Source organism: Orycteropus afer, unplaced genomic scaffold, assembly GCF_000298275.1.
Source record: "Orycteropus afer afer isolate SDZICR_OR568_19922 unplaced genomic scaffold, OryAfe1.0 scaffold00045, whole genome shotgun sequence".
NCBI lineage: Eukaryota > Metazoa > Chordata > Mammalia > Tubulidentata > Orycteropodidae > Orycteropus > Orycteropus afer.
In genome coordinates, this window is record NW_006921632.1 from 13,791,539 (window position 1) to 13,802,330 (window position 10,792).

Consider the following 10,792-nt stretch of genomic DNA (forward strand, 5'->3'; position numbering starts at 1 on the left):
AGATTGCCCAGTCTTCCTTCCAAGGAGTGACTGGTGGATTTGAACTGCCAACTTTCTGGTTAGCGGTCAAATGCCTTAGGTACTACACCATCAGAGCTCCCTTCTGGGCAGTAGTGCCATTTATACCAAAATTTAGTGAACTTTAATGACAGTGACTAGGTAAGAAATAGCAGATTTTGATCAACGAATTATCCTTGTACTGATATTTAAAAATGATAATGCTTTAGTGAAATGGAAAAATAGCATGGTAGAAGGTGGTTTTGTTTATTAAAATATAGTTGCCATTACAGAGGAAATTTAAAAATGAGACCATTGGAATAGTTTTCTTTTCCTTATGTTTCTGATGATACTGGACATTGTTACTGTTGACATTTTTAGTTAACAAATTGTGTTCTGTACTTTGGTGCACATATTTGTAGTTACCCAGTGAATTTACAACTCTTTCCCTTGTAGTTCTTCATGTAATAATAATCTCAAATAAAATGAAAAAATCTTCTTATTCTGATAGAGAAGAAAAAGCTGGATCACTTACCAGTAACTGGAGTTCTCCTATTGGGTAATCTCCACAGATCCACATTCTTTGAAGTTATTGTGAATGCCTCGAGGACCAGGGAACGGTTGAAATTTCCAATTTCAGGAAGGTAAGCAAGTGCACTGAAGCATGTCTGTAGCATCTCCCAAATCCCCTTCCCCCCAACTTTCTTACATATACATCTGTACTGCATGCCCCCTCAGTTCCGGTGGATGCCCGTCAGGAAGATTCTGATCCTGGACAGAAGGGCAAGAGAGGTGGATCTGTGAGGGAAAAGACCCAATAGGATAACTCCAGTTACTGGTAAGTAATCCACTTTTCACAAATTTGAGATTTTTTTTTTCCCTCCAATTTCTTTTTGTAAGGAGTTTACTTACAAAGGAAGGAAGTTGTTTGGGATAGCTTCTTTTTTTAAGTTTCATATAGATTATGGAATTTATTGCATAGTTGATAATGATTGAATAATTAATTTTAATGTATCTAGGTTTTAGTGTACTATCATTTTTATAATAACCATTTCTAAAAAATTTATATGTTAATTGAATTTTGGTAAATAGTGTAATGGTTCTAAAGCACTCTTAGAAAGCTTTGTGCTGGAATCTTATAAATTTCTTTGTTTTGTGATGTTCTATTGATGTAAATACTTGTATTGAAAAATTTCTGCGTGTGCCAAATTTAGTCATATTCTTTTGGCGTATTAGTGTTTGAACAGCAATAATAGTTTGATATTAATTGACTAGAACTTCTTAATGACACAGTTTTCCATGTACCTTTTGACAGTATATTTGAAAAATAATTTAAGGTATATTCCAGTTATTCATTATTCAGAATGGATTGGTTTATTGATGTGAAGAATGGCAGAATTGGTTCAATCTGAGCGCTCTGGTTCCTCGGGTACCAGATTATTGAGTTGGCACATAATGTTACAATTAGATTAGAGTTCCTGTCGTCTAGTTTTTCTTCACTTATTCTGCATGGTTACCAGGTTACTTTTGCTAAAGGGGTACTTTTAGCACCTAAAGAACCAATAATGGAGCCCTGGTATAGCTGTATTATAAATTTTTAATCCATTTGCTGGTCAGTTAAGGCCTGTCATAATCCAGGCCCATCCTATTTATTTAGCCTTGATTTCTTCAACTTGAACCTTTTGTTCAAGTTCTTATCTAGGTGTAGTTGTCATATTTTTGCTTTGGCTTGTGCTTTTTTTGTTTTCTTGAAATGTCCTTCTGTACATTCTACTTTTCTATACTTTAAAGTTGGAGTCAAGTCCTCCCACTCCCATAAATCCTCTTATGTTAGCATTTCTGTTATCTCTGGGAAGATTGTTTGTGAGGATAGAGTAAATTAATCCATGACTAGCAATACATAATAAACACTCTTGTTAGCTATTTATATGAATGTAGATTTATTATAAACATTTGTTTCTATAGAAATAAATGCTTGTGTGTATGTGACACAATTTAGTCTTTAAATGTTCTACTGCTATTTTTTATATTTTCTTTGTTGTGATTTGGGTGAAATACTACAAAGCAGATTAGTTTTAGTTCAATAGTTCATACACATTTTGTTTGGTAACACTGATTACAGTCCCCACAATATAACAGCTCTCTTCTTTCTTCTTTTCTGTGGTTTCCCTCTTTCCCTGTGTCCTTCTTGCCTGTGCATTCCTGACTCCCTTGCTTTTTCTTTATCCAAATGCTGCCCTTCTGCTCTCCCATGTTTGATTGTTCTGAGTGCATCTCCCTGGTATAGTTGTTCAGCTTGTAGGCCTGTCTGTCGTTTGGCCGAGAGTTCAGCCATGATAATGTATACTGCTATTTCTTCTGATATAAAACTCTTAAGCTAGGTTGTAAGCTCTTTCAGAGCAGAGATAGATTTATATATATATATATATGTATGTATGTATTTTTATCTGGGAGCTCTGGTAGCATAGTGCCTAAGGCACTTGACTGCTAACCAGAAGGCTGGTGGTTCAAACCCACCAGCTACTCCTCGGAAGGAAGGTCGGGCAATCTACTTCCTTAGTGATACTCCCTCAGAGACCCAAGGAGGGGTCGCTATGAGTCGGGGCTGACTCAACAGCACATAACAACAACCACAGCACATTTTTATCTTACTCAGTTCCTGACATCAGTAACTGAGATTAAATTGTACCTAGTGAAAAAGTAGTTTTTTAGGTAGATTAATAAATACTCCATTGATAAAAGAGGTTCTTTTGGCTTATCAATCCCATTTGTCTTGTGGTTTTTTCTAAAAAATAAAAACAAAAATATTTTTAGCCCCTTTCAAACAAGTATAGTGAAATTATAATTGTTTATTATAATATAAACTATTACAGCACATATAGAGCATCTAATTTTGAGAGGGGAGCTCTGGTAGCATAGTGACTAAGACACTTGCCTGCTAACCAGACGGCTGGCAGTTCATACCCACCAGCCACTCCTCGGAAGGAAGGTTGGGCAATCCTACTTCCATAGTGATACTGCCTCGGAAACCCAAGGAGGAGTCGCTATGAGTCGGGGCCGACTTGAAGGCACATAACAACAACAACAACAATTTTGAGAGAGTCAATTAGTATGGCTTCACTGTAAGCCTGCTGTACAGTATAAGAAAACAACCTGGAAATTTCGTTTACATGACATTGGAGGTTTGAATATCTTAGATCATTGCTTAGTTATCAAAAACCCATGTCTTTAAGAGAACCTGTTCAGTGAGACATTAAATGAAATCTAATCTCAAGGTCATTGAAGGAAGGAAATGTCCTTTTGGCAGGTTGTCAGTTCTCACAATTGCCAAAGAATCAATTCAGGTTCAGTATTTGTACAAGGCAAGATAAAGAACATATAGTTAGATGACTTGAGTAGCAATTTTGAACCTGCTACCATACATCTGGGAGCTCTGGTAGCATAGTGCCTAAGGCACTTGACTGCTAACCAGAGGCTGGCGGTTCAAACCCACCAGCCACTCCTCAGAAGTGTGCGCAATCTACTTCCATAGTGTTACTGCCTTGGAAACCCAAGGAGGGGTCACTATGAATCAGGTCCAACTCGATGGCACATAACAACAACAATAACCGTACATCTACAGAAGAGAATAGGAGCTCTGGTAGCGTAGTGCCTAAAGGACTTGACTGCTAACCAGAAGGCTGGCGGTTCAAACCCACCAGCCACTCCTCGGAAGGAAGATGGGGCAATCTACTTCCGTAGTGATACTGCCTCGGAAACCAAGGAGAGGTCGCTATGAGTTGGGTCCGACTCGACGGCACATAACAACAACAGCAACAGCAAAAGATAAGAGAATATTCAATCTTATAGTTTCTTTGTTGTGATAGTGGCATGGTGGTTATATTGACAATGTTCTTATTCTTGTTGTTGTTGTTGTTGTTGTTGTTTGCCGTCGAGTCGACCCCGACTCATAGCGACCCCTCCTTGGGTTTCCGAGGCAGTATCACTACGGAAGTAGGATTGCCCAACCTTCCTTCCGAGGAGTGGCTGGTGGGTTTGAACCGCCAGCCGTCTGGTTAGCAGGCAAGTGTCTTAGCCACTATGCTACCAGAGCTCCCGTTCTTATTCTTAGGAGCTACTTACTGAATGTTATACTTTCAACTATTCTCTTGCTTTGAAATTTTTTTTCAAGTTGGAATAAAGTCTTTTTAAAAAATACTTTATTGTGCTTCAGTTTCTGTAATTCTAAAATGGGAATGATTGAACTTGTTCTTTTCATGCCTCGATGCAGACACACACAGTTGGGATAACATTTGGCAATGTAGCAGTTAAGAGAACTCCCAAGAAGTGGTATTTTTTTTTTAAATGAACATTAAAGAAAAGCTTATAATGGAGAACTTTTCTAGAGAACATTTTACTTAAAGGGGTTTTAATTTAATATATATATAACCCAAGAAAACCAAACCCAACTGTCATTGAGTCAATTCTGACTCCTGCCGACCCTTTATTTTACTAAGATGATTAAGCTGATGAAGTGAAACCTGAGCGGACCCAAATTTGTAAAATGTGGCTGTACTGGGAAGATAACCAGAATGGGAAAAGTTGCAGGTTCATACCCTGCTAGAAACTTAATCTCCATTTTAGAAAACAAGGGCAATATGTGTGTGTATGGCAACCAAATCTCTTGACAAGCGGAGTCGAAGACATTGCTGTCCTGCTCAGAGATGACAGTGGACTGAGCTACTTTGAGTGTATGCTGCTCTCTAAAGCCCTGCAATAATCCAGTCTCCCACATCAGGCTCTGCCTGAAAGGGCTCACCATGCCTCTTCTGAGTTTCCTGTTCCAGGGCTTTGATCCCTAAGTTTTTCTATTCCGGTTATTGTTTTGGTACGCATTTTACAAGTTCAGATCTGTTCTAATTTTTCTGTGTCTGTCATGACTGAATCAATTCAGAGCCCTGAGAAAAACAGAGATGACACCAATAAGATTGAAAAAGGGGACATAACTAAAAATAGTGATCTTTAAAATCACAAGAGATTATAATTAATTTGTATGTAATGATAGATGAAATGCTCCATTTTCTAGGAAAAAATATTCCAAAAATTGACTGTAAAAGAAAAAATCCAAAGATACCAAAACCATTAAAGAGATGGAAGTTGTTGTAAATCCCCTCTCAAAGGAATAGTTTTTCTTTTTAAAGCATTTTTATTGAGATATAATTCACATATGCAATTTAGTTGTATTTGGTATATTCACAGAACTGTGCAACTGTCATCACAGTCAACTTTAGAACATTTTCATCATCCCAGAAAGAAACTCTGTAGCTATTAGCATTCATTCCTAATCCCTCTAATCCTAGGCAACCATGAATCTACTTGTTTCTATAGATTTGCCTGTTTTGGACACTTCATATAAATCAAGTTACACAATATGTATAATTGCTTTGGACATGTTACCGGAAGGAAACAGTCCCTGGAGAAGGACATAATGCTTAGTAAAGTAGAGGATCAGTGAAAAAGAGGAAGTCCCTTAATGAGATGGATTGACACAGTAGCTGCAGCAGTGGGCTCCATCATGGCAACAGATGTGAACATACAGGACCTAGCAGTGTTTTGTTCTGTTGTACATAGGGTCACTATGAGTCAGAGCTAATAACAGCAACATATTTTCGAGAGATTTTTATTTCTACTAGCATTCTTGTAATTTTCATCTCATTATATCCTTGTTGAGGTTTGGTATCAAGGTTATGTTGGCCTCATATCCTTTGGTGAAGTTAGTTTTAAATTGGCATTGTTTCTTTTTAAAATGTTGCGGGGAAGTATGTAGTGTATTTAAGCCATCCAACTTGACGGTATCTAACACCCACCTACAATATGTAGTCCTTTTGATTTTTTTGATTTAGCGTAATATTTGCAAAGGTTTATCTATGTAGTAGCTTATGTAAGTGCTTAATTTCTTTTTATAGTTCATTAACATTCCATTGTATGGATAAACCATGTGTTGTTTCTTTATTCATCAGCTGATGGACATTTGTGTTATTTCCACTTTTTGTCTACTATGAATCATGCTGCTATGAACATTCATATGTATAAATTTTTGTGTGGACATGTGTTTTCAGTTCTGTTGGGTATATACCTAGATGTGGAGTTGCTGGTCATATGGTAACTGTATGTTTAATTTTTTGAGGAACTACAAGACTGTTTTCCAAAGCAGCTGTACCATTTTACATTCCCATCACCAATGTATGAGGGTTGCAGTTTCTCCACATCTTCACAAATATTTCTTATCTTTCGTTTCCTATTTTATTATTATTATTATTATTATTACAGCTGTCTGTCTGGGTTCTCTAATGGTGCTATAACAGAAATACCACGAGTGGATGGCATCAACAAATTTATTCTCTTATAGATTAGGAGGCCAGAAGTCTGAAGTCATAGTGCCAACTCTAGGGGCTGGACAAAGGCCCTTCAACCCTGGGCTTCAGCTCTGCCTTCCAGGTTCACTGGAGTGAACTGGAGCCTTCTCCTGACTCACAAACCTGCAGGGACTGATGAACTCCAGATTGGCAGGCAGTATAACAGCTACTGGCTGCTGAGGCTGATTAATCCAAGATTGGCAGGTAAAATGGCAGATTGTAGTCATAGGCTACAAAGACAACAATTTCAAGATTGGCAGGCAACACGGCAGGGTGCTTGTTCAAGTCCAGGAACTGGAGAAGATGATGAACCAAATGCAGGAGAATCCTTTCCATATATATATCTATATATATACACGCACACATATATATATACATATATATGTATACACACACACACACATATACATATACACATACATATATATATATATATGTGTGTGTATTATATATATGTGTGTGTATATATATATATAATTGTTGTTGTTGTTGTTATTTGCCGTCGAGTCGGCCCCGACTCATAGTGACCCCTCCTTGGGTTTCTGAGGCAGTATCACTACGGAAGTAGGTTTGCCCAACCTTCCTTCCGAGGAGTAGCTGGTGGGTTTGAACCGCCAGCCTTCTGGTTAGCAGTCAAGTGCCTTAGGCACTATGCTACCAGAGCTTATATATATATATATATGTATATGTATATATGTATATATGTATATGTATGTATGTATGTATGTGTGTGTGTATATATATAGATATATATAGATATATAGATATAGATATAGATATATATACTGGAAGCAGGCAGCTCTCCTTTGACTGATTAACTGCTCACAGGAGCCTCCACCATGGAGGTGATTCTACTACATCCAATCTCATATCTCATTATGGGGAATAACTACATATAGCTGCCAAGCTACTCAAAATCATGCCCCAGCCAAGTTGACACTCAGCATTAACTACCATACCATCCTGGTGGGTATGAAGTAGTATCTAAAGAATATATATATATATTTTCTAAAGAATATATTTAAGAAAGCACTGGGGCATCACAAAGATTTCCATGTGGTTTGGGTTTTGCAAGAAAGAACTTCTTTTATAGTATCTTGTTCTTCCAAATGGAAGCAGCATGTATGGCTGGATAGTGAAGGAAAACCAAATTTTATCATTTTATCTGAAAACAGATGTCTCAGAGCACCAGCAAAGACACTGTTTTAACCTGTGTGTCACTGTTGTTTGTGAAATTGAGAAACAAAACCGTTGTCCAGTGAAAGCACTGTGAATAGGTCTAACCCCAGAAGTAATAGTTAATGAATAGAGTGGTTTCTTGTAGCTTAGTGTCCTATAGAAGTCCCAGATTTTATAAATTGCATGTTGTGAGCTAAGAAATGTCAAAGTATAAGAAGATATACCTTGGCTATAGGAAAATCTAAGAATACTATAGTTGACTTGAGGATAAATGTTGACAAACACTCAAAAGTGTGAACAGAAGTGAGTTAATACTGTATATAGATTGGGGTATCAAACATAAAATCCAACCAGTCTGTGGAACACCTCGAAAGCATTGTTTCATTGACGCAATGGGGATACTAAACTCTGAGGACGTATTAGTCTTTTCTATCCATGTTGGAATTAGAAATCAGACCCCATCGGTCCATTTTAAGTTCATCATTCAAGTGCTAATACATGAAAACATGAAAAAGCTGCTGTGGAGTGGGGGACTCTCTCTGTCCCAGGATAATACAACGAAAGGATAGATGAGGAGGAAGGGGAGTGATATAAACTACAAATATTCAGTAAGTTTTTCTCCAGCACCAGCCTAAAAACGCTATCTGGTTTTTGCGTTTTACAGTTACCAGACCAGTTGTTACACGTTAAAGAAAGATGAGAATAACCTCCGACCTCTGATGTATATTGTGTGTATTGATAATGTTGATCAAAATACCCATTTGCACCTGAGGTCCGGAGCCATTCTGACTGACCTAAGTAGCTGGTTCACGTGCTTGCATTCTTGGTTTGTGGGGTGGATGTTCTGAACCTCAAAGAAGCCATAGACTAGAATGTAAACCAAAGAACAAATGTTAAGTTTTGTTTTAGTCATTTAAAGTATAGGATTTTTGAGTTTTGAAGAAATATGTTTCATAATACCAAATGTTGGTGGCTTATCAGGCCATCGTGAATTATAGAGACATAACTGTATGACTTTTTTTTAATTGTTGTTTATTGTAGAATTTTTTTATAGCTAAAACTCAAGTTTCATGTGGGAGTTAGAAAACACTATACTTCTATTACTTGAGTTAGAAAGAGAATTATTTGAAAGTATTTTCCAATTAAAATTTTCAAGTGCTTCCCTTAGTTTGAATCTCAAATCTGGTCTTCAGCATGGTTTAAAATCAATTCAGCCAAGTGGTTTCTAAAAGTTTCATAGATTCATGTATTAAAAACAGCATTTAACTTTCTTAGGCACGATGACCCTGAACTAATCATTTTAAAAACAAAACTGCATCTCATATTCTAGAAAGCCTTCATTAGAAGTGGTTCCTGGACACTACTAGCATTCTCCATTCTCCTTTGGGAAATCTTTTGCTCCCTTAAATCTATGTTCAAATAGTTAAAATTTCTGTTTCCATTTGGGGTGTCTAATTAATTCCAGCTTCTCATAACTTCTCCAGGAGCCTTCCTGAAGTTGTTTCTATGCTCAGAGCCAGAAAAAGATTCCCTGTAGTAGGGGTTTGTTCCTGTCATTTGGAAGCAATTGTTTTCTCTTTCTCGCTCTTTATGTGGTAACTCTGTGTTCATGGAACCAGAAACACTGTCTTCCTGTTTCTATCTATCTCTTTCTGAGTCTTCTCATTCTGAATGTTTTTATGTAAAAGCCTACACAAAAGTAATGGTGCTAATTCAAGCGAAACAGGCCTTTGTTGTTCCTTTCTTTATATATACACCAAAGAAAATGAACTGTTCCCATGGCATAGTGCAAGGTAGGAGTAGCTTGAAACTGTTATCAAACATGACATTTGAAATAAAAACTTAGAATGTTCTAAAAAAAAAAAAAATCATAAAAGACAAAGTTTGCTAGTCTGATAGAGCTTGGTGAACCTTGTAAGACTATGGCCCTTAGATACCCTACAGGTCTGGAATTGAACTCAATTCTGTGCTTTCCAGCCAAACAGTAGACAAGCATATGGGGTGAACATTTACATCAGGTAGATACATTACTTGGAGCAGTCAGTCATGGGAGATCAGAAGGGCAATGTTTGCACAGGGTGACAGTTCGGCAGATGGGAGTGCATGGGAGGGAAGAACACAGGGAAGAGGTAATATGGGGAGGAAGTGGGAAGAGAGCTGTTACATTGTGGGGAATTGCAGTCAATGTCACGAGACAAAATGTGTATGAACTGCTGTTTGGAAAATGAATTTGCTCTGTCAGCTTTCACCCAAATCACAATAAAAATTAATTAAAAAAATAATGATATTTTAAAAGTCTCATTCCATGACTGTGGAGTCATTTATTTCCCTTTTCGACTCTGGTTTATGTATTTTGGGGCTCTTTCATTGGGTCCATAGATAATTATTATGTTCTTCTTGTTCAGTTTTTCCTATAATCATTATATAATGTCCTTCCTTGTCTCGTATGGTGATTTTTGTCTTAAAGTCAATTTGATCAGAAGTTAATATTGCCACTCCTGCTATTGTACGGTTGCCATTTGCTTGATATATCTTTTTCCAACTTTTGATTTTTAGTCTGTTTTTGTCTTTATCTCTAAGGTGTGTCTCTTGTAGACAGCATATTGATGGATTTTGTTTTCTTATCCAATCTGCAACTCTCTGTCTCTTGAGTGGTACATTTAATCCATTAACTTTCAGTGTAATTATTGGCAAGTATGAATTGGTTGCTGTCATTTATTACATGTTTTTTCGTGGTGTCCCTGGTTTCTTTGTTCCATATTATTTTTTGTGCTGAGCTCATTATGTGTATGAGTTGTGTTATCATTTCGTTTGTTGCTGTTGTCTTAGTATTTGCTGAATATTTGTTCTTGTCCTCTTTTTTATTGTGATGGGAAGGTTTATCATTTTTCTTTAAGGTTACCCTATGATTTATAATTTTCTCCAGGAGTTTGGAATAGTCTGTTCTGTCTTGATACTCTCTTGACTGCCTCACCATTTAGAAGCTCTGTGACTACACAGTATTTTCCCTCTTTTTGGTTTGTAGTTGTCCTCATTTGCCAATTGACATCTCTGGTTCCCTGTTTACAATCTTGTAAGCTTGTTTTACTTTGGATATGTCCATAGCTGTGGTTTCTGGGTTATGTCATCTTGTGTATGAATGGTTGGTTGTTATTTGCTATTTTTGGTTCTCTATTCAAAGGACTCCCTTTAGTATCTCTTAAGGTTGGTCTGGTTTTAAC

At 37.1% G+C, this 10,792-nt stretch overlaps 1 protein-coding gene across 1 annotated transcript in view; it reads left to right on the forward strand.

Annotated features, from left to right (window-relative positions):
* Window positions 1-10,792, forward strand: part of YAF2 (YY1 associated factor 2) — a 109,487-nt gene that overhangs the window by 34,235 nt on the left and 64,460 nt on the right. The window contains exon 3 of the mRNA XM_007937933.2: window positions 570-641. Within this exon, the coding sequence (XP_007936124.1) occupies window positions 570-641 (72 nt within the window). The remainder of the gene's footprint in view (window positions 1-569; window positions 642-10,792) is intronic.